At 36.8% G+C, this 24,638-nt stretch overlaps 1 protein-coding gene across 1 annotated transcript in view; it reads left to right on the top strand.

The window, feature by feature from the left end:
- mycbp2 (MYC binding protein 2) overlaps positions 1–24,638 on the top strand; it is a 106,500-nt gene that overhangs the window by 54,271 nt on the left and 27,591 nt on the right. The window contains 22 exon segments of the mRNA XM_058787949.1: positions 916–1,108; positions 2,847–3,121; positions 4,020–4,241; positions 4,333–4,524; positions 6,029–6,235; positions 7,501–7,638; positions 7,718–7,896; positions 7,980–8,122; positions 8,892–8,992; positions 9,150–9,368; positions 10,926–11,148; positions 11,845–11,963; positions 12,341–12,428; positions 13,508–13,557; positions 13,642–13,814; positions 13,931–14,075; positions 14,151–14,357; positions 15,956–16,011; positions 16,108–16,223; positions 16,473–16,570; positions 19,370–19,486; positions 21,533–21,673. Coding sequence (XP_058643932.1) covers positions 916–1,108; positions 2,847–3,121; positions 4,020–4,241; positions 4,333–4,524; positions 6,029–6,235; positions 7,501–7,638; positions 7,718–7,896; positions 7,980–8,122; positions 8,892–8,992; positions 9,150–9,368; positions 10,926–11,148; positions 11,845–11,963; positions 12,341–12,428; positions 13,508–13,557; positions 13,642–13,814; positions 13,931–14,075; positions 14,151–14,357; positions 15,956–16,011; positions 16,108–16,223; positions 16,473–16,570; positions 19,370–19,486; positions 21,533–21,673 — 3,402 coding nt within the window.

Genomic DNA, 24,638 nt, shown 5'->3' with positions numbered 1-24,638 from the left:
CAGTCTTGTGTTTTTAATATAAAGTCTGCAAATCTTGAATTGCTAGTTTTTTTTGTTTTGTTTTTTTTTAACGAGCAGTGAAGCAGTTTTGTATAATTAAATATGATATAAAATGATTTTGCCAAATGACCCAAAATAATAAATTAATGATATATTAATATTATGTATATAATATATCAGCCAACTTAATGTATACATTTTGACAGTTTTTTGGAAAAACCAAAAGAACACATCAAAAATATATGATTCAAAATTTCATGAAATTTGTGGAAATTATTTTGGACTTATATTTTGAAAATATTTTTTAAATATAGTAAAAATTTGTATACTCGCATGTATTCAGGGTGTACAGAAAATATTCTATTACTTCTTACTTGATGGTTATAGCATAGAATCTATATTTGGTTGAAATTTGTTTAAATGTTTTTCAAAACGTTTTGAAACACAAATATACACATATATAGACATAAATAAACTTAAAACTTGGCACACGTTTTAAGTGAGATGATATATTAGATTATTAGATATATTAGATCTCTTTTCATCTGTAGTAACCTTGTTTGTCATTGACCCATAAATGTACTCATGCTGATATTTTGACCTGCTGTTTCCTGAAAAGGATATGTTAGCAACACTAGTTTGAATTTCCATATAATATCGTTATGCCCTGTAAAAAAAAAAATAGAAAGGAAAAAAAAGAAATTGGCAAGCAAAAGAAGCACAGCAGCCAATTCTAAAGGGTTTGTACTTCAGTGTGTTTTATTGCTTGTTATTATTTAAGGAAATCCCTTGACTGTTGGCGCTTTTTTTCCATGCGGCCTATCCGCTTTGTGCAGTCAAACGAACAAGTTAAAGTTAATAATAGGTCAGATCCTTGGTTCATTTCCCAGTTGTGTGTGTTTGTTCTTGTCCTAGGACTGTTTCGAGTCTCTGCTGAGTATCCTGCACTGGAGCTGGACCACGCTGGTGTTGGGGGTGGAGGAGCTGAGGGGCCTCAAGGGCTTCCAGTTCACAGCCACCCTTCTGGACCTGGAGCGCCTGCGGTTTGTGGGCACCTGCTGCCTGCGGCTGTTGCGCGTCTACATCTGCGAGATTTTCCCCATTTCTGGTATTATACACTATTTCTGCTCAATTTTAAAGGATGTTACGGTGGCGTCCCACTAGCTGTTTGGAAACAGCGTGGTTTTTGTAGGGTGCATCTCATTATTTTTGCTGAAATCTTGCACTCAAGACAGGCCACTTTCACTCATTCTGTTACTCCACTGACTGTATAAGTAAAGCTAATGGGATGCCGACCTAAGTCACATTGATTTTGAGCACTGCTGTCACAAGACCTTGTCACCTGGACTTATTGTTATACACTGAATCTATGCTGTCACTTCTTGCTGAGTCAGACTGTCGATGTCACAAATGGAGTTCCCTTGAGTTACAGATGTAGTCTATATTGATTGTCAGGGTCTCATGTCACGCTAGGCCTTTAAGCACATGTAATTAAGAGAAGACAGCTTTGGGCAAGTGTTAAAGATGTTCATTTTTGAGACTATTCCGTGAAGACTATTGTTAAAGGGTTAGTTCACCCAGAAATGAAAATTCTGTCATTAATTACTCACCCTCATGTCGTTACAAACCCGTGAGACCTTTGTTCATCTTCGGAACACAAATTAAGATATTTTTGATTAAATCTGAGAGGTCTCTGACCTTCCGTAGACAGCAACGCAACTGAAATGTTCCCAGGTCCAGAAACGTAGTAAGGACATCGGTAAAACAGTCCATGTGACATAAGTGGCTCAACTTCAATTTTGCAAAGCTACGAGAATACTTTTTGTGTGCAAAGAAAAATAACATTTTATTCAAGGTCTCACGGGTTTAGAATGACATGAGGGTAATTAATGACAATTTTTTTTATTTTGGGGAGAACTGACCCTTTAATTAAAACTAAAACCATCAAAAACATTTTCACCACTTGAACTAAAATAAACAATGTAAAAATAAAAATAAATAATAATAACAGTATATATATTTATTTAACTTTTAAATAGTTACTGAGGCAACATTTCTCATTTTTGTTGAAAAACAAGATGAAGTACTAAGATACTACTAAACTGAAACTTAATAAAAACTATATATATTTTTCGGAAAATGACCAAAAAAAAAAGAAAATTAGTTAAGGTTTTCTGTGGGTCTTAAAAAGCTCCTAAATCAGAGACGAAAGTAATAGCGTTGAATGCTGGATGCATTGGCAAAAATTGATATCTTCTTGAGCATTTTTGTTTTCCAATGTATCTATTCTCCAAATATCTAAACATTCTTAAATCAAGATGCATTTACTTGAGATGCAAATGTAAAACAAAGTCTTGAAAAACTGAAAATAAAGTGATAAAGTTTCATGCTTAAAACACGAACAGATATCCTCAAATGGGTGTGAAAACTTGTTTTCCCTTTGAATTAAGTTTATTTTTCTTAGCTGATTGGCACAAATTTGTTTTTGTTTTAAGCATAAACGCACATAATTTTAATGAATTTGACAGAAAACAAGATTTGTGTCAATTTGCTTATCATGTAAATATATCTTGATTTAAGAATCTTTAGACATTTGCACTGAAAAGAAATGGAGGTCTGCTGGAAGCTGTTTTTTGAAATGTTGAAGTGTTTCTAATGCAACTCATTTTCTGCTCCCTAGACATTTACATTAAGAGAACATATTGAAGTATTGTGTTCCCTTCAATGTGTTCCTTTACTTTGCCTTAAAACGGTTTAAAAATATCTTGCACAAGGATCCAGTCCTTTGACTGTCGTAATACTGTCTGGTCCACATTACATAATGCCTGTTTGTGTCTCCTATCTAGCCAGTACCAAAGCGGTTGTGGAGGAGTCCAGCAAGCTGGCGGAGTGTGTGGGGAAGACACGTAGCCTCCTGAAGAAGATCCTGTCAGAGGGGATGGACAACTGCCTGACCAAGCTGGACAACGACCCGCAGGGGTATCTGAGTCAACCCCTCACGCTGCTGGAGGCTGTGCTGCAAGAGTGCCACAACACCTTCACCGCCTGCTTCCACTCGTTCTACCCGACTCCGGCCCTGCAGTGGGCCTGCCTCTGCGACCTGCTCAACTGCCTGGACCAGGTAATCACCATCACCTAACACTTCGGCTTCAGCGAATGACTGATGTGGCCTCATTTCTAATCTAGAAATCATAAATGGATGAATCTAAATAATAAACTTATCAAGAATTTCACCCAAAATCTAAATAAATCAAATATCAGTCAAAAAAAAGATTGTTTTGCACTGAAATTGTTTTCATAGCAATTAAGAATACCCCCATATTTTTTTTTTTTTTATTCTAATGCAAAATATACTAAATGCAAAAATTCTAATGCAGAATAATGTGAAATATATAACTCAATTAAATTGTCCTCTATTTGTAGGGAAATGTGCATACTTGAAATAAAAATGTTAAAAAAATAAAAGAAAAACTAAAAAACATATATAATGCAAAATAAATTGTATTTTTATATATAAAATAGGATTTAGGATACATGTAGCGTGACCTATGCCTGTTATTTGTCTATATGTGGTATATATGTGTATTTGTAAAATTGTACTTATTTATACATATTATATTGTAATTATGATTCATATTTTCATGTATATTTTATTTGGACTGAAAGTGGGAATATGTACAATTTTGCAATTTGATAAAGGATGAACTAGATATGTTTTTGTGATATTCACCGACAGAGCCTCTTTAACAGAGATGTTTTTTCAGCTGAACCGCTTTCAGTTCCCAGCTCATGAACCTCTTGACAGATTTAAAGCCGATGAATTTGAGCTCTAAAATATCTCCAATGGCACGCTAAATCAAAGAGATTCTCTCAGAAAAAGAGGCACAGCCTCCATATATTTTCTTTTTCAAATTTCTGAGCAATACATTCATCAGTTTGCTGGTATCAGACACGCAGTCCAGTTAGATGCAGCAGGGGCTCCACTGATCATTAACACTGACCTTCATGTCGACCTCCAGGACATTCAAGAGGCGAACTTCCGCACGTCGAGCAGCCGTCTGCTGGCCGCGGTGATGTCAGCACTGTGTAACACGTCGGTCAAGCTGACCTCTGTCTTACCCATCGCGTACGATGGGGAGGTGTTGCTGCGCTCCCTCGTCAAGCAGGTCAGCACTGAGAACGACTCTGCCCTCGCTCACCGCTTCCCCCTGCTGGTGGCACACATGGAGAAGCTCAGTCACGTGAGTACCAACATCCCTCATTTTTCAAAATAAAACATTTTATTACCGTTCATCTGCCCCAGCAGTTACAAAGTTCTCTTTATTGTATCAGACGGAAGAGAATCTCATGGGCATGACGACTTTCCGGGAGGTTCTGGAGAAGATGCTTGTCATTGTGGTGCTTCCTGTGAGGAAGAGTCTGAGGAAGGAGGTTGAACTCTTTTCTCCTCATCTGGTGTCCAACACCTGCGGCCTGCTGGCTAGTATCGTCAGTGAGCTCACCGCCTCTGCTCTCGGCTCTGAGGTTAGAAGGACAAATTCCTCTCTTCCACACACACATTCTTCCTCGTCTCTGTCCGCAGAGCCTTCGTCCTGCTGCTCTAATTGCATTACAGCCACCGACTGGCCATAAATAGCTTTTAGATGGTGGAGGAGAAATTATATCACAGATCCTCACAGGCAGAATCCCACACAGAATCTGTATCCAGTGAGCTCCACAGAAAGAGTTGCACATATCCAGAATATTCTGAACATCCCTGTCCCATGTCCTTTATTTAAAAGGTTTATATTAAAATAGTTTATAAAATGATATAAGCATATGGAAAGATCTATGTAAATATATTAGAACAAATATATAATATAAACTTGCAAAGATAAAATATTAATATATTATTATTAAATTACATTTAAATGTATTCAATTTAAATTAAATATATTTTAAATAAATTAAGTATTAATGATATTTAATATAGTTATTTGTAATATATTTATTAATATATTTGTATATTTAAGCTTTTCCACCAGACTCTGACCCTAATCCGGTGCATTTCTGATTTATGTAAATGTATGTCATTTTAATTCTGACTTGTGTACATTTTCATATTTTATTTCTATGTTACTCTTGTGGTCATTTTTATTGTATGTCCAGAGAGTTGAAAAAACCTGCATGTCATACTATGTACGGGTGTGTGTGAGGGGAAAAAATTATTAATGTATTATTAAAATATATAATATTTAAAAATCTGTATAAAATATTAATATTTTTTAATAATAAAATATAATTAACACAATTTAATGCTGCTGTCAGTTTGATATGATTTTATTGTTGTTGAAAGACTGATATTTAATAATTTAATTTAATTTGCTGAAGTTCCTAGATTTTTTTTTTTTTTTTTTTTTTAGAATCTGGTCAATAAGACTTTTCTACTCCCAACTCCATTAAACATTTTACCCTGTTTAAAGCCTTTGAATTATGTATATTTTTTCTAAAAATCAGCATACAAATGTAAAGCGTGCAGATTCCATGTCAGCCTGCTCATGCGGGATTGTTGTAGTGGGAAGCTGAGTCATGAGCACAGGTGTGTCCTCCACTGGACCACAACAGTCTGCTGCAGTCCATTTCTCTTCCGGCCGCTTCAGAAAAGGCCATTGGCTCGTTGCCATAGCAACTGGCCTGTCATGCTCTATTAGACTACGTTATGAAGAGCATTACAGCTGCTTTACTTCTCTTTAACACTGTTCGTTTCCAAAGGTGAAATACAAATGGCATCCAGTTTCTGCTGTTTGCAGTAGCACAGGAAAAGCATGGTTGGAGGTGGCAGTTCTCATGGAGGCTCCTGTTCAATAACAAAAACATCCTCCCTCAGTTATCTGGCCTGCTGCCACCTGCTGGGAAAAGAAGTGACACTTCATCTTAAAGGGACAGTTCACCCTAAAATTACACAACTGAACCTTTAATGTGCTGCATTGACTCGACACTAAATGTAAATTCTTGTCTACACTTTTGAAACATCTTTATTGTTGTGCAGGTGGACGGGCTGAACTCCCTGCACTCTGTGAAGTCCACCCCCAACCGCTTCACCAAGACCAGCCAGGGACGCAGCTGGAACACGGGGAATGGTTCCCCCGATGCCATCTGCTTCATGATGGACAAGCCAGGGGTGGTGCTGGTGGGTTTCTGTGTGTACGGAGGAGGAGGCATCCATGAGTACGAGCTGGAGGTGCTCGCTGATGATGTAAGTCTCTTTCTGTATTCATCATCTGATGTCGCATGGAAGCTAGACTTCTGACTGTTAAAGGAAATGTTTGTATAAAAATTTATGTTCTGTCATTATTTACTCACTCTCATATGATTCCATACCCACATACTGTTATTTTTAAGGCGGAACATAAAAAGAGGATTATACTTCACACAGCTCCTTTCTATACAACAACAGTTTATTGTGAACATGTCTGTCAAGATCCAGGAAAAAAAATGTGAAAAGAAAAGAAAACCGTGTTTTCTGAAAAAACACCGTGTCAAAATTGTGGTGTTGACCGAAAAAAAACCCAGATATGTGTATCAGTTGCATTTTATTATTATTAATAAATTATAGTGGAATTTATTGTAAACACCAAGCCTAAACAAACTGAAATAGAAACTGAAATATGATGTGTGGGAAATGTACTGTACAGAGAGAAATAAAAACTGAAACCAAAAGATACAACATTTCTGTACAGACACACAGACCAGTCATTTCTAATTCACCATCAATTGTTTTCTTGCACTGACCAATATCTTTCAGCAATTAATGATTTTGAGAAGTGAAAATATAGCTGATCTACTGCGTTTTTCTACTTTACCACAATAAAGAATGCAGATTATAGGGATTAAAAGCGATTGATACGAGGAAAATAAATCCCATACAATAAACGAAAATCCCCTGCAATAAAGATAGATGGTGAGAATTTGAGAAGAGAAACAAAAGATTTCATGTTTAGTCTGGTACAGTAACTCGAGGAATATTGTTAAAATCGTGGGGAAAAAAGGTGAGCAGCTCACCAAACGGAATATAAAGATGAACTTAATCCAAATTTGTGGGCCCATGTACCTCTCAGTTCGGCACAGCTAAACTATTGTTTCGTTTGTAAACATGGGTTTGTTCCAATATCCATGTAAAACAGCAAACTTCACATGGGCACAAATGTGTTTGATATTCCACCACGATGGGACACAGCCCTACTCTACAACTAATAATTTCAAATGAGTTGTGTAACTGATGATGAATAGGCTGCGATGTCAAGTTGGCAGTGCTAGAACTGATATGATGTCTATGCATGCAAAACAAAGTGACTTGTATTCTGCAAAATATGGTACTTGCTGCCAAATCAGTTTGAGACAAACTCGTTTTTGGGTGAATCGTCCTGTAAGCTAGAGTGTGTGTGAATGAGTTGTCACAATGTCTTACCCTGTTGTTTTTCCTCTGTGTTCCTGTTCTGTCCATCTGTCCCGTTTCATCAGGCTCAGACGGAGCACCCTGGAGATTCCACCCACTCCCACAGATGGACATCTCTAGAATTGGTCAAAGGCACTTACAGCACTGATGACTCCCCCAGTGACATCGCTGAGATCCGTCTGGACAAAGCTGTTCCTCTGAAGGTGGAATTTTACACATGAATCACGCTAAGCTTAAACTTCACTTCAACGCAAACTCACTCCTACCCTGTTACTCTTGCAGGAGAATGTGAAATATGCTGTCCGCCTGCGGAACTATGGCAGTCGGACAGCCAATGGGGATGGAGGCATGACCACCGTACAGTGCTCTGATGGAGTTACCTTCACCTTCAGCACCTGCAGCCTGAGCAGTAACGGCACCAACCAGACCAGAGGCCAAATCCCCCAGATTCTCTATTACAGGTCTGTACTTTATTCCTTTCACTGCCTAAAAAAATCTTATTTGTAAAATGTTACATTTTGTTGATCCGGATTGTTTGTTACAGGAGTGAATACGATGGTGACCTGCAGTCACAGCTGTTAAGCAAAGCCAATGAAGAGGACAAGAACTGCAGTCGTGCTCTTTCTGTAGTCAGTGTGGTGGTACGGGCGGCCAAAGACCTCCTCCACAGGGCCTTTGCTGTGGATGGTGAGGATCGCTTCATTAGGCTTCCAACTAAATTTTGTTGAGCCATTTGTTGAGTTAATGTTAATATGATATGAGATCAGACATCATATTTTGCTTAAAACATGAACATTTTGCATTGTAACATTAATTTGTGATAATTAAGCATTTAATTAACCTAATGAAAAAATAACCTCATTCTTATTACTGCGATGTTAATAAAGTAAGTCATCACCATATGGAAACTGCAGAAAAAAATTGGGGAAAATATACACACAATGCAAAATGCATGCAGAATGCAGAATTTTAAAAGACTTTAAAATTTTTTTAAAAAACTTTCAGCGTCGTAACTTTGCAGATATTGTTTATGCTCAAACAGCAACATTACACAAACTAACGTTAAAAAAGTGAAATCGCAATCAACCACCCCTTAAAAAAAATAATACTTTTGTTCAGCAAGAATGTTACATTTATAAAAAGTGACAGTACAGACATTTCTAATGTTACAAAATATTTCTATTTCAAATTTGAAAATATTTCAACATTGATGATAAGAAATGTTTCTTGAGCACCAAATCAGTATATTAGAAAGATTTCTGAAGGATCATGAGACACACCAAAGAAGTAGTTTTTAAAATATAAAGTTTAAAAAAAAAACAAATTTAAATATAATAAATGCTGCCTTTGTGAACACGAGGCTTCTTTCAAAAAATGCAAAAACCCTACTGAATGCTAACATTTGAGATTTACACTGTTGGATATACATTGATTGATGTTACTGATCTCTCTACAGTTGAAGACATTCCTGAACTCCTGAGTTCCTCCAGTCTCTTCTCAATGCTGCTTCCACTTATTTTGGCATACATTGGTCCTGTGGCTGCCTCTGTCCCTAAGGTAAGAGAGTTTTTCTTCATGTAATTAGCAGCCTTGGCTCTTGATGCGATAATAATCAGTCTCCTCTGCCAAATCTGGTATTTTTAGTTGTGTTTTTCTCATGATATCTTTCTCAACGCCTAACTGTTTTAAGATTCTAATTGTTGTCTTCTATTAGGCTGCAGTGGAGGTGTTTGGTTTGGTGCAGGAACTTCTTCCAGCTGTTTCTGCCCTGAACCAGAAATATGCCCCTCCCGCTTTCAATCCCAACCAGTCCACAGACAGCACTACTGGGAACCAGCCGGAGCAGGGCCTATCAGCTTGCACCACCTCAAATCATTATGCTGTCATAGAGAGTGATCACCCCTACAAGCAGGCTGCTGTCACCCAATACAAGGTACATTAGTTCTTGTTTCTTGAAATTCAACAGAATAAGGGCAATTTTTTTTTTATCTAGCGACCTGTTTACTTCACCCTGCCAACTAACTAGAATAACTTGGCAATGCTCTAGCAACCACTCATAACACTTTAGAAACTGCTTACAGGACTTGACATTAACATTGTCTGATTGTTCTTGATAACCATTAAAAAGTAGTCGATCTTTTAAAACCACAAACGCTGATCAGTCATTACATGTTAATGCAGCTCGAAAAGATGTTGGAACGTTTTAAACAAGACACGAAGGTGGCATAAACTGCAATTTAAATAGTAGGGAACTGTGTTTCACACGCTCATATTGATTTATGGTTTTTGTGCACATTTTTCTAATAATTTTAATTGCAATGAATTTTGAATTTGTGTTTGCTCATGTGCCCAAATTATACTTCAGCAACATACCCCTGTACCCCTTGAAACATCCTAAACAGCCACCACGAAACCCAATCAACTCCCAAGTAACATCCTATACATTCATCCAGAACACCCAGTCAACTCCTCAGCAACACTGTAAACAATCACCCAGAACAACCAAATTAACTCCTCAGCAACACCCCAAACAATCACCCAGAACAACCAAATTAACTCCTCAGCAACACTCTTAACAATCGCCTGGAACACCCAATCAACTCCCAGCAACATTCTATACTATCGCCCAGAGCAACCAAATTAACTCCTCAGCAACATCCTAAACAATCGCCCAGAGCAACCAAATTAACTCCTTAGCAACACCCTAGAACAACCAAATTAATTCCTCAGCAACACCCTAAACAATCGCCCAGAACACCCAATCAACTCCCCCAGCCCTTAACACCCAATCAACTCCCCAGCACCATCGTAAACAATTGCCAGGAACCACCCAATCAACTCCCCCAGCCCTTAACACCCAATCAACTCCCCAGCACCATCGTAAACAATTGCCAGGAACCACCCAATCAACTCCCCCAGCCCTTAACACCCAATCAACTCCCCAGCACCATCCTAAACAATTGCCAGGAACCACCCAATCAACTCCCCCAGCCCTTAACACCCAATCAACTCCCCAGCACCATCCTAAACAATTGCCAGGAACCACCCAATCAACTCCCCAGCGACATCCTATACATTCACCCAGAACATCTAGTTAACTCCCCAGCAACACCCTAAACAACCACCCAGAGTACCCAGTAAACTCCTTAGCAATACCCTAAACAATCGCCCAGAACAACCAAATTAACTCCTCAGCAACACCCCAAAAAATCGCCCAGAACAACCAAATTAACTCCTCAGCAACACCCTAAACAGTCGCCCAGAACAACCATATTAATTCCTCAGCAACACCCTAAACAATCGCCCAGAACACCCAATCAACTCCCCAGCAACATCCTAAACAATCGCCCGGAACACCCAATCAACTCCCCAGCAGCATCCTAAACAATCGCCCAGAACACCCAAACAACTCGTTTTAAATTGAGATGCAGTATGACCAGCGTACCTTAATGAGAGTGGTTTAATCACATTCCCCTTCGCTGGTTTCCAGGTTTCCTTCCCAGACTGTGTTCGCTGGATGGCCATTGAGTTTGATCCTCAGTGTGGCACGGCACAGCCAGAAGATGTCCTCCGTCTCCTGATCCCCAGCCGATCGATGCACTTCTCTGGGCTCGGCTCCAAATCTCTGGTTCACGAAACCATCAACAGCTGGACCGAGCTCAAGAAGTTCTCTGGCTCCAGTGGCTGGCCCACCGCTGTCTTGGTGCTGCCAGGTAACAACGATGTCCCAGACAGCCAAATTCAGAGCTTTATAAATGTTTACCTATGCTTTCATGCTGATTAACATGCTGTTGACGTGTCAGTATTTGTTTATGTTCAGTTATTAAAAAGCCATTTATTGAGATGTTTACTTAACACCACTTCAAGGCCCTTGAGCGGGAGTCTTTACATTGTCAGCAGATAAAGCTTTATTTTGTCCCACAGAGGGTTTATAAACACCAGATCCCAATGAGGAAGATTTTGGGGTTGTTTTTAGAATGTTATCTCCGTGAGGAGGACTGTGATAAGGTGTCATCTGCGCATATAATCAGTTATATTTTAGTATTGCTGAGATACTATTTTTTTTTTTAAATAAAAATTTTGAATCAGTTTTTATCTTTGTATTTTCTGTTTTCATTTTAATAATAGTTGAAGTTTTGGTTATTTTTGTCTCTCTTATTATTTTTTTTTTGTATTTTTTACTAAAAAAAATATTACTAAATAAATTTATTTTACTTTTCGTTGTTTTAGAATAAGTTTTTATATTTATTTTTTTCAGTTAACGGTTATTTTTATTTTAAGTAAAGGCAATGTTTATGGTTGTAGTTTTACTTTTATTAACTGTAATAACCCTGCACCTTATTATTATTCAAAATGAGTAATGCTACACTGACTCACCCCATTAACTGATTTACTTTCTCTAATATCAGGTAACGAAGCCCACTTCTCCTTGGAAACTGCATCAGATTATGTGAAAGACGAGAAAGCCTGTTTCTATGGATTCAAATGTGTAGCTGTTGGTTATGAGTTTAACCCTGGTCTTGATGAGGTACGAAATTCAATAAGAATGTGTCTTAAACCTGAGCCCAATGCATGAAATTAAGTATTAACATTTGAGGAGCCCATTTACCCTACTTTTTACCCTATATGGCCCTGCGCTGTTAAATTACATAATTTGCAGGTCAACATTTAAAGAAACAAAAGCACTGCTGTTAATCATACAACAAAGTGTATTGAAATCTGGGTGGAAACTGTTTCAGCTTGGACATCTAATTAAAGTTCATTTATATTTAACACTACTAGCATCTCAATTACAGATTGTTTTTGACCAGAGAAAGGAATAGTGATCCATACTACATATGTATTTGAGGCATCTGTCATGTGGCTGTAAATCTGAATGTAATGTAAATGTGGCTGTGGTTTCAGGGAATTATTCAGCTGGAGAAGGAATTGGCCTATTTGGGAAGCGTGTGTGCAGCTGCACTCATGAAAAAGGATCTTGCCCTACCCATAGGTAAGAATGACTGCTGCTTGTCAGTGCTGGAGAAGATAAGTAGTAACTGTAATGTGGCACGCTACAAGCTACTCGTAATTTTAAGCAGTTAAAGTAGCTAACTAATATAAAGTAGTGATGCCTTTTTAAAGCATACACTCCCATTCATAAGTTTGGGGCCAATAAGATTTAAAAAAAAAAATAAAGTAAGATTTTTCCCAGCCAAGATGCATTACATTTATCAAAAGTGAGAGGTAAGACGTATATAATGTTATAAAAGGCTTCTGTTTCAGATAAATTCTGTTCCCTTAAATTTTCTGTTCATCAAAAAATCCTGAAAAAATGTATCTGTTTCCACTGTTGAACGGTTTTCAACATTGATAATAATAAGGAATGTTGAATTGTTGAACAGCAAATCAGCATATTAGACTGATTTCTGTAGGATAGTGTGACACTGAAATAGAAATAAATTACATTTTAAAATGTATTAAAATGGAAAACTGTAATTTAAAAGTGTGATATTTCACAGTATTACTGTATTATTACTGTATTTCTGTATTTACGCTGTATTTTTATCAAATATATGAAGCCTTGATTAAGAGACTTCTTTATTAATTTATCTGACCATACCTGATATATATTTTTTAATTGATTAAAATTTCAAAAACATTTGATAATTGATAAATTTAGTAAATTTACCTAATTGGTAAATTTAACTGAGTCCACGTTTTAATTTAGCGAAATATTTAGCTTAAAAAAAAAAGAATGTACAAATGAATCAGTTCATGTATGTGAAAATTCCAAATGAAGTGATTCACAAGAATGAAACAAACTTTTTAAAGCTGAGAGGTTGTTTGAATATTGCCACAGATTACTGTAAAGCATTTAAACAGCAATTTTGTGTTTTGTCACGGTACATTGGAGCCTCTAAAAGTCTTAAAAAGTTGCTTGTTACTGGAAAAGCTACATCTGAGCTATTGAAAAAGGAAGTTAACTTTAATATTTCCTTTAGTGGTGCTAAATAAATAATATGATAAAATCATAAGCATGAACTTTGTGTCTTTTTCTTCTGATTAAATGGATTATGTACCATTTTACAGGAAATGAACTGGAGGAGGATTTGGAGATTTTAGAGGAGGCCTCACTCCAGGTACTGAATTAGAAATAGTTTTGGTGTTTATGAGCACAGTACCATCATCAGACTGAGCTCTAATCGTGTGTTTGTGTCGAGCAGGTTTGTAAATCCCACTCAGGGCTCCTGGGGAAGGGACTGGCACTTTCTCACTCTCCCACAATCCTAGAGGCGTTGGAGGGCAACCTGCCACTGCACCTGCAGACTAACGAACACTCCTTTCTAGAGGACTTCATCACCTGTGTGCAGAACTCCAGCGGTGGGCGGCTCGCCAGGTTGGTCTCAAACATTTTTCCGCTTCCTTTATTCGTAAAGAATCTAATATGTACTGTTTATGCGTCCTTTAAAACCTGGCCCTCATCTTAGCATCTTTACCATTCTGCTGTCCCAGGTGGCTTCAGCCAGACTCCTACGCAGACCCTCAGAAGACTTCGCTCATACTCAACAAAGACGACATTCGCTGTGGCTGGCCCACTACTGTTGTGGTGCAGACCAAAGACCAATATGGAGATGTTGTGCATGTGCCAAACATGAAGGTTAACTTCTTTCACGTATCAAAAGGTATGTTATGAAAGCAGCACATACCTAACTGTCTCTGCTCTGTGTTGTAGGTTGAAGTCAAGGCTGTTCCTGTCTCTCAGAAGAAGTCCATCCAGCAGGAGAACATGAAGAGACTGCAGCGTTTGCCAGGCAGCTCCTCTAATTCCACACCAGGCACTGATCTCACCTACGGTGGCCACCCACCTCCCAAACTGGAAGCGACATATGAGCCCATGATCATCAAAGAGGCCCGTTATATCGCCATCACCATGATGAAGGTTCCTCACATCTCCTGAATTGATAAATACAGTAGCTGCAAAAATGATTTGGACTGGGGCTGCCCAATTGATATAGTACTGAAATGGTAATGCGATTAATAAATCGCAAAGGCTGCAGTTTAATTTTACTATAAATTTTCACCTTTTAACCATCTTTCCAGAAACTGTATTGAGAAGCAGCAACAAAAGAGAAATTTTAAGGGCTCTTTGGTTTTCCATCAAAATAAATGTTCACCAATTTAACATTTGAAAATGAAGAAATTAAGCCAGCCATAAATATTAGTATTGTAATTTTACAGTTGCAATGTAAAGTCAAATAAAATTATGATTTAGTTTAGTTTAGTTTAAGTTTATTTTGCACAAGGTAGGTACAATAAAAACACGACAAACAAACAAACAAACAAAAATAAATAAATAAATAATGAATAATACAATCCATATACTGTGCAGGGAGAGGCAGAAAACCCGAAGGGCTTTTTATTGAGAGCCTCTACCGAAACAATGAAAAACAAATAAACTCATAAAACTACACAAAAACTATTACAAAAACAAATATATAAATACAAATTAATTACAACATACAAAAAGAGAAAAAAACAAATAATTTACTCAAAACAAACCATCTATAATGCATAAAATACAAGATACATTTTTACAAAACAGCATTTAAATTAACCTTTATTCTTCTTTTATAACATATTAAAGAGGAACATTTTTTTGCTAGATGAGATAAATCATTCCATAATTTAATACCCCTAAATCTTACCAAGTATTGACCTCTACAAGTGAGAACTTTAGGAAAATGAAAATTTGAAGATTGACGAGTTAAATAACTATGAACCTGTGAATTTACTTTAAAATACATTCTAAATTGCTCTGGAATGTTACCCTCACTTGAATATATCTTATACATAAAAACACATATTTGAAAAGTATTAATATCATAAATGGTAAGAACCTGAAGTTTATGAAATAAAGAAACAGATGAAGTATGTTTGTTTGATCGGGTTGCAATCCTAACAAAATGCTTCTGAAGAACAAAATTTTTTCGAAGGGTAGTAGGAAAAGTACTCCCCCAAACAATATTACAATATGAAAGATACGGATAAATTAAACTATAATAAAGCATAATTAGTAATAGTATTATTAGTAATAGTATTTTTAAACAACATCTTTTCTCTATTTTCTTTTTTAGTATTTTTTACAGTGGAATTACAAAAGTAATATTTATTTTATTTTATTCTTTTTTTGGCCAAATTGTGCAGCCCTACAAACAAGCGCAGCAATTTTTAAAAAATTACATTTAAAATCGCAATAACCGTTTTTATTTGTTTTTCAGAATTTTTTTTTTTTTTCTCTCCAAATCTGGCGACCTCATTTGGACATTTAAGTCACACTTTATGTAACTGAATTAATGGCAGATCGTTTCTTCTGTATTGTGATGCCATTGCACTCAAAAATCAATGGAAATTTGCAGTTAATTCCTGGATGAATCATTTGATATAAGATCAATAACATGCATTTACAAGATATATAGGGTGAATTTTCATTACTTGTCAACTTTTTTACATTGTCACTTACTTTTTTTTAAAATGCAGGCATATGAAAATTACTCCTTTGAAGAGCTTCGCTTCGCCTCACCGACACCAAAGAGGTTCAAAGACTACTTTTCTACCTGTCATATATAAATTACAAACAAATTCAAATGTAAGAACAGGTTTCATCTTCAGTGTGTTTACTTTTTACTCAGACCCAGTGAGAACATGCTTATCCGGGCAAACACAGATGGCACCTACAGCGCTAACTGGACCCCTGGTGCCGTTGGGCTGTACACCATTCATGTGACCATCGATGGCATTGAGATTGGTAACTGCTTTTCAGGATTTATTAATCTTCATATTAGAGCTCTGTGTTTGGAGGGTGTCTGAAGTGGGTCATGTATCTTTCTAGTGCTCAAATAAGTTTTCAAAATCAACAATTTCTTCAGAAAATGAGGAAAAAAAAGAAAATATGATTTATAGTCGTTGTGCATGAAGTCTTTGCTTTTTAAAAACAGTGTAGTAACATTACAGAGCTCATGAAATGGGTTTACTGACTAGAATAATGTTTGTTCAGATGCTGGTCTGGAGGTCGAGGTCAAAGATCCACCCAAAGGAATGATCCCTCCTGGCACACAGATGGTCAAACCTAAAGCTGAACCTCAGCCTAGCAAGGTGAGTTCCCAAGTGACTACTCAGTTTGATGGATCGGGTCTGACCACTTCAGTCGTTCAATTTATACCACATTCAAAAGTTTGGGGTTGGTAAGATTGAAAAAAAATTCTCACCAAAGCTGCATTTATTTGATGCAGTAATATTGCATAATCTTATTAGTAGGGCCGGGCTGTATATCGAGTTTGTACGATATATCGATATATATATTTTTATAAGCGATACGGTATGAAGCAATACTGTTAATATCGATATAAGTAGTTTGATACGAGCGCATCTGAAAAAATATCTAGGGAGGACACAGACTGAACTGCTGCTGAGAAAGTGCGTAATACAATTTGTTCTACATGTTTCAGGCTTTATATGAAGGGCTTTAAAAAAAATCGCTAAAGATATAGTAGCCTATAGTTTCAGTTTAAAACGGCTCTGACAGAAAGGCAGAGTGTGCCGCTGACAGAGATGCTACTCGCGCTGTTTAATGTGTTTGAGACGTGCTGTTTTCCTTAACGCATAACTTACATTTCACAGGTATATTCTCCATCTGTAAATGTTAGAAAGCCATGGAAATATTTCCATTTTGCAGTCAGAAGTGCGTGAGCTTTTGTTTTGCGATTCTCCGCTAAACTTCACAGACCATTTAGAACGAGCGCCGCCACGCGCATGCGCGCCAACAGACGGAGCGCAATGAAATAGGAGCGCAATAACTCTGACTAAAATATACATTTTGCTGAAATATTTGTAGTTGGAAAATAAATGTGACATATGTAGAATTTTAAACCGACAAGTAAGTGTATTTGTATTAGGGATGTTCATTTTAACCGTTTAACCGTTAACCGACCGATAAGAATTTTGACCGATTAATACAATCAGTTAAACGGTTTGAAGTCACTTATTTATTTTAATTTTAAATTTTAAAAGATATTTTAAAAGGTTTAATGCATGGTTAAAATAAGCTACACGTATTAAAAAAAGTTTTTTAGAGAGAGAAAAAAAAAAAATAAGTCGCCTATAAGTTGCATGTTATTATTTCATTCAGAAATAGGCCGACGCGAATTACAAATATTATAATAAACACTGTAAACATAGCTATGCTATTTTAGTTCCCCTCACTCCACAACAAATCCTTTCAATTAACAGTAGGCTATTTAGAAAAGAACAAGAATTAAAAATGTAAGAAGCTATAGCGACAAACCAAAAACGAATTAAGACTAAAACGAAACTGAAACCAATTTTGGGTCTCTCGTTCGACACAAAATCAAATGTTTCCGTATTCGCGATGTATTTGAATGACAAAATATTATTTACCTTTTATGTAGCTATAGGCCTACTTCACTCGCATTCCAATATCCACGTAAAACAAAATGTTTTGCATAACTTCACGGCGGTACGGTGATAACGCTTAACGGCATAGATTTTACTACATATTTAAACAGAGCAGTGTTTTTTTTTTTTTTTTTTTCTCCATATGTTTGACTGATTGTTTTTTATAATGATATTGAACAGGCTGCATTGTCAAGGTAGAATGCTAAACTGTGTGCGGCGCTGGAGAAATCACTTGATTTTTTATTTATTTATTTTTTTCTTCTAACAGTGGAAGCAACTACTCCTTTTAGTCATGAAGATAATCGGAATTGTAAAAGGGTTGTTTGCTGCTTTTTGCGCGTGTAAAATTAATCCCCGGAAAACAAATGTTAGTATTGTTAACGGGTCACAGACACTCTTATTCTTTCTAATTTAATTTTAATTCTAATTTAAAATAATCTTGTCGGTTAACGGTTAATAATTGGTTAACGAGCGTCGGTTGTCGGTTAGGAAAAATAACCGAAATGAACATCCCTAATATGTATGATAGCACTAACTGTAAAGTGTAATGGTGTAATCAAAATAACCTTTTTACTCAATTATTCTGTGCTTTTTATTATTTTCAATTTAAAAAAATTTTCAATTTGAAAATTTTCATTTTCTGCTTTAAAAGCATTATTTTTGTTTTTAGATTGCAATGTTACAATGTTAGAATGTAATGTGATTTGAACCATTTTTGCACATAATATATGCCTTCATGCTTACATTCACTTTATTTGTTTAATCCAAATACAAAATACCGAGATATATACCGTATACCGCACATCAGCCAAAAAATACAGAGATATGAATTTTTGCTCATATCGCCCAGCCCTACTTATTAGGTAACACTTTATTTTAAGGTGTCATAATACAGAGTAATTACCTAATTAAGTACTTAATAGTGGCCGTTGTACTTACATGAAACAAAATGTACTTACCATGTAACTAAGTTATGGAACAGCTTGTAATTACAATTTGTAATTATGTAGATGTAATAGGCAGTTACTGTTACACATAGGCCGAGTCTGTGTGTATGTGTGTGTGTGTGTGTGTGTGTGTGTGTATATGTATACATGCACACACATTGGTACGTTTGTTTTTGTTTATAAAGGTGAAAGTTAGTGTTGAGAGCTAGAGACTATTGGTGTGCAGATAGCTGTGCGGTGTCAGTGTTATTTAAGCATACGAGTGCAAATAGTGTTATCGTTAGCTTTTTTTTCCCCTTGTATTTCTTTACTCTGCATTGAACTGGGAAACAAGCAACACAACAGCGCAAAATCAAATGTCTTTCCTGCTCTTTCCTGCCGAATGTCTCTCAGCTCATCGGATGGACTGATGTTTCTCTCGTCTGACAGGATGTGCGGTTCTGTTCTCTCCTCGCTCTCTGACTGCAGCTTCCTGCCATCTTCTCATCTGTCTCACTGTCTCTCTCTGTCTCTCCCCCTCTGCTTCTCTCAGGTGCGCAAATTTGTGGCCAAGGACAGCGCAGGGCTGCGCGTGCGTAGTCACCCCTCTCTGCAGAGCGAACAGATAGGCATAGTCCAAGTCAATGGCACCATCACATTCATTGACGAGGTAAACCGCTCTAGAATAGGGCCAAACTATTCTGAATTAAAGTCCTTTTCTGTTTTCTCTTTCTTTTATCTGTGAACATAATTACGAATGATTAATTAATGCTCTGTTTTAAAACAAAAGGCTTTTAAAACAATTTCTGCATCTCTTTAAGCTTTCAATTTGACTTTTGATTTGGTCACAACAAGCGTTTATTTGCCTATCCTTTGCTTCATTCACATGCAGGAGACTTTGAGGCTGTAGTTAAATCTCAAATAGGAACTATCTATTCCAGCCAATTTCTAAAAAAGCCCATTGCTGCATGCCAATCACTCATAGCTCCTATTAGACCCAATCTCACATCCACAATGCTGTCGGTTGCTCTGAAGGCCCTTTCACATGACTGGCAGGTGCATTGAACTCTGTGGAGAGAAGCGTCAGCTACAGCCTTACCAAGAAGCTTGCCTCAATCATTTACTGTTGACCTTTCAAAGCACATCTAATTGGAAAAACTGCATGACGTTTGCATGACAGGCCAAACTATTTATAACAACACTTAGCAGTCAAAATTTTGGACACATTTAACTGAATTTATTTTTCATTTTATGGAATACTTTGTATATGCATCTTATTAATTACATAATATATTATCTATTAATATCTGTTGTTTTAATGTTTATACACACTACTGTTCAGAAGTTTGTTCAATAAGATCATTTTGTTTCTAGAAGTCTCTGCATTCGTGTGATTTAAATTACAGTAAAAACAGTAATATTGTAAAACATTTTTACAGTTAAAAATAACTCTTCTATTTTATAACTGTTCTAAATATACATTTTAATATATTTTAAAATGGAATTTATTCCTGTGATGCAGCAAAGCTGAATTTTCAGCATAATCACTCCAGTCTTCATTGTGTCATGATCTTTCAGAAATCATTCTAATATGCTGATTTGATGCTTAAGAAACATTTCTGATTATTATCAATATTGATAACAGTCCAGATGTTACTTAATACTTTAGTGGAAACTCTTATACTTTTTTTTTTCCCGAATTCTTCAACATTTATTGGTAATTTTATTTTAAATTTTAATTTTAAATGTATTGGCTTTTGTAGCATTACAAAGGTTTTTTGATCAATTTTGTACAATTTTATACATTCTTGCTGAGTAAAAGTATTAATTTCTTAATATAATTTCTTTATTATTAAATCTTACCGACAGACTTTTGAATGGTATTGCATTGTCTAATAATTATTTATATATTATATTATCAAATCTGGATCAGTGTTTAATGCTTAAAATTAGTTCTTGGAAAATTGGAATATATAGTAAGCAAATATATATATTTTTTTCTATTCATGTCCAGATTTTGAGTGGTAGTGTAAACTTCCTGCTGTCTTGTTAACTGGCAAACTTGCAGAAGTTCCCCTTTCGATGGCACTGCAGCACTTTTCACATGCTCAATGTAGCGCATGACTCTCGTGCTGAGCATGTTGAAGCTTGAACTTGAGTCACGTGAAAGGGCCTGTTGTTCCCTGCTGACAACCGCCAATAGCATTTACATGCATATACAAATTCTGTAGATGACGCATTTCATTGTCCCGCAACTGGACTTCCACTATAAATCCAATTGGCTGGTGCTGCGCATTAACGCGATTGGCTCTGCAGTAGGGCTGGGCGATATATCAAACACGATATTCATGCACATCTCGTCAGTAAAGCCGTTTCCGTGATTAGCGGTAAATCTCCATCACCTGTTTTCAAATGGAGCGGCATTTAATACACAGAGACGTAGTTCACTGACAAGCTGCGCGATATCGCGTTAATTATCGCAGGCGATTCATCTGCGATAATGAATGCGATATTGCGTAGCTTGTCAGTGATCTATTTGAAAACAGGTGATGGAGATTTAGCGCTAATCAAGGAACCGGCTTTACTGACGAGATGCGCATGAATATCGCGTTCGATATATCGCCCAGCCCTACTCTGCAGCCTCAGAGGCTCGTGCGAGAGGCGTGTTAGCAGTTACAGGAGGGCATGGCTCCGCTCTGTTGCTTGTTTCCCATAGATCCACAATGATGATGGTGTCTGGCTCAGACTGAATGATGAGACAGTAAAGAAGTATGTTCCCAACATGAATGGGTACACTGAAGCCTGGTGCCTCTCTTTTAACCAGCATCTGGGCAGAAGCCTCCTGGTCCCTGTCGACGTAAGTAAAAGGCCTCCCCCTTCGTAGATTAGCCGGAGCCTCTACATATTCCTCATTTGGGAACGGGATTTGTAACTGCCAGCATCTTTAGGTTGATCATTCGATATACTTCAGTTTGGCTCGTTTACAGTGAATCATGGGCATCTAATGACCCACTCCCAAATGTCTACAAGCATGCTGTGTCGATTACTTACAAAGACCAACTATGCATGTGTTAGTGCTACTGTGTAGTTTAGTTTGGGCACGATCACCCGGAGACCAGGATGGAGAGTGTTATAGGGGTGGGTGCATGTTGCCAATCCCTTGTCTTATTAACTCCTGGTTGAAAGACACTAACTCATGCACACTGTTTTGTAGGGCTGCACGATTATGACACAGTTCATATTTTGTCGATTTTTGCATTTGTGTTCACATTAAAATATCATGTTTCTTCTTAAGAAAACCATCCGGTTTATACCACATCTACACCTTGTTTATTATAAAGACTGGAATACACTAATCTGAACAGATTTTGAAGCACTGGGCATCATACACTTGCCAACTTGGTGAACAGTTACAGAGAAAAACTGGGTGTCAACAAAATTGCATAGAAACTTGCACCTCTTTGCTAGGAGACACATGACTAGGGCTTTAAATTCAATGAATCACGATTAATCGCTTCCGAAATAAAAGTTTGTTTTAGAAAGTATCACCTGATTATTTCCATAGTGTTTGTCATACTTGACACGTGACACACCGCAGCCACAATAGCGCTGTATGACAGATGTATCGCTTTTATATAGTTTTCCCTTTTTTATTCAAAATATTCACTAACTTGATAACTATGTCATCAACTGTCTGATATTCTGATTCTCGAATACGTGTAAGTGAATGTGTTTTGTTTACAAATCTTTATAATGATCTTGTTATTTGATCATGCTAGTTTGCGCTGCAATTCAGAGAATAATATGTCGGATTTTACATTTCTACGTAAAAAACAGCGCTAAAAACCGCACATCCATCTCAGGTTTGGAGCCAGCGAAAACACATTTGAATCACACATGTGCAGTATGTGAGTGTTTATATATACATTAACGCATACATTATGTAAACACAAACTTTTATTTTGGAAACGATTCATTGCGATTCATTGATTTTACAGCCCTACACATGACCCATGAAAGCAATATAACTCTGCCAGACCTGATTTAAACTTGGCCGTCTGAAATTGGAAGTTTGTTTTGAAGGCGAAAAAATATAAAAATAAAAAGCACATCTCTTACCATTCTTGGTTAAAACACAAACCCACATTGTTTTTCATTTTATGTTTATATGTAAAGTGTGCAAGCTTTTTCGTAGTTTTAGATCGATAGATAAGAAAAAGCCCATTCATACACCTGACCATTGACCCTCCCTTTAAAGTAATCAGGAAAGAGGTTGAAAGTGAATAAAAGAGATGGATTAAAACACCAGGTGTGAATGGAAATGTGTCTGCCTTGTCTAGTTGTGATCTAATCAACCAAAATGTATCTTAATACCAGGTGTAAACCTGGCCAGACTCTGAAGCAAAAAAAAAACATTTGTCAATGCCCATTATACGATTTTCTGCAAAATAGGCCAATTACTGCATCCCAAAATCTGCAGACTGACTTTGACTTTCTCCAACTAGCCTTAACTCTTCCAGATTGCAAATCAAGGGCAAAATCCTGTGCAAAAGTTCTTTAGTGTATTCCAGTGTTCTAGGTTTGGCATATCGCTCATTGCGGTGTATGTTAGGATCTACACTATCTACATTGTAAGTGAACGGTGCAACATGTCATGATTGTTTTTCGATTTGCTTCTACAGCTTTTTTTGGAATGTCAGGTCATGTTTCTTCAACTTTCTTTTTCGTAACAGAAATAAAAGACAAAACAGGCCTATAGACTCCAATGCGCAAACAAGGTGAAAGCAATACACCTAAAGGAAATGCTGTAATCGATACTTCATGATTAGTTTAGCTGTATTCATAATCTCTTCGATTAATTGTGCAGCCCTACTGTGTTGTTACTCATCATATGTGGTGTGCAAAATAGCTCTTATGTGGTAAGGAATATCAGTGTACAGAGCTTTGCTGTTTCCTGGTCATGACGGTATAGACGTACGAGCTGCATCAGTGCGGCCCAATGAAAACTTTAATCTCTTTGCATAACCAATCTGAAATTGTAAAGATTCTAAAGCTTAAAAATTTGTTCAATGAAACCTTTCCAACAATTGGTTTAAAGGTGATTGATCCATTTAAATTCTTCACACTAAATTAGCTGTTGGGGTCCCGCAACTTTTAATGAGTTTCTGCCATGAAACAAGCCATTGTCCTAACCCAAGGCCTGAAAGCGAGTGTTTCTGAGAGCATAATTACCTCTGGATGTGAAAATGTCATCACGGCTCCCAGTATGAACAGCATGACACACCACCAATCTTTTTTGGAAGATTATGAATCTTCATATTTCTTATGTGATTTATTTTTCATTTGCCGTATTTTGATGTGATTTCAATTTTGTTGCAATTGGAGCACGATCTTCTGCAGAGCTCTAGTTTTTAGGATCGTTTTGTTTGCTAGACCTTCTTCTCAGCCGTCAAATTCTTCTTTTACTGTCTCATGAAGAAAATTCGAAAGAATTGAAATATGCATAAAGAAACTGTCAGTACAACAAAGCCATCTCTTCCAAAAAAAGACAAACCATGCCATCTACGTTTCTAATTGAAGGTCATTCCCGATCGTGTTTTGACTTGCTTATAATCTGTTGCTCAGAATATCTTTAGCGCTAGCCAAGGAGTCAGGGATATCGACATTTTGTCTTGGACGACCTTATCTTGTTTTCCTCAGGTGAGTTGTGAGATGAGGTGTGTGTAGCTTGGCTGCTGCTTTGCTTTTCACCAGTGTTTCTCCATGATTTTAAGACGTTTCAGATTGTGATTTTTACACGTAGTACTGGTTAATCATCAGAG

This window comes from Onychostoma macrolepis, chromosome 09 (genome assembly GCF_012432095.1).
Source record: "Onychostoma macrolepis isolate SWU-2019 chromosome 09, ASM1243209v1, whole genome shotgun sequence".
In the NCBI taxonomy this organism is placed as follows: domain Eukaryota; kingdom Metazoa; phylum Chordata; class Actinopteri; order Cypriniformes; family Cyprinidae; genus Onychostoma; species Onychostoma macrolepis.
This window is presented reverse-complemented; position numbering and strand designations above follow the sequence as displayed.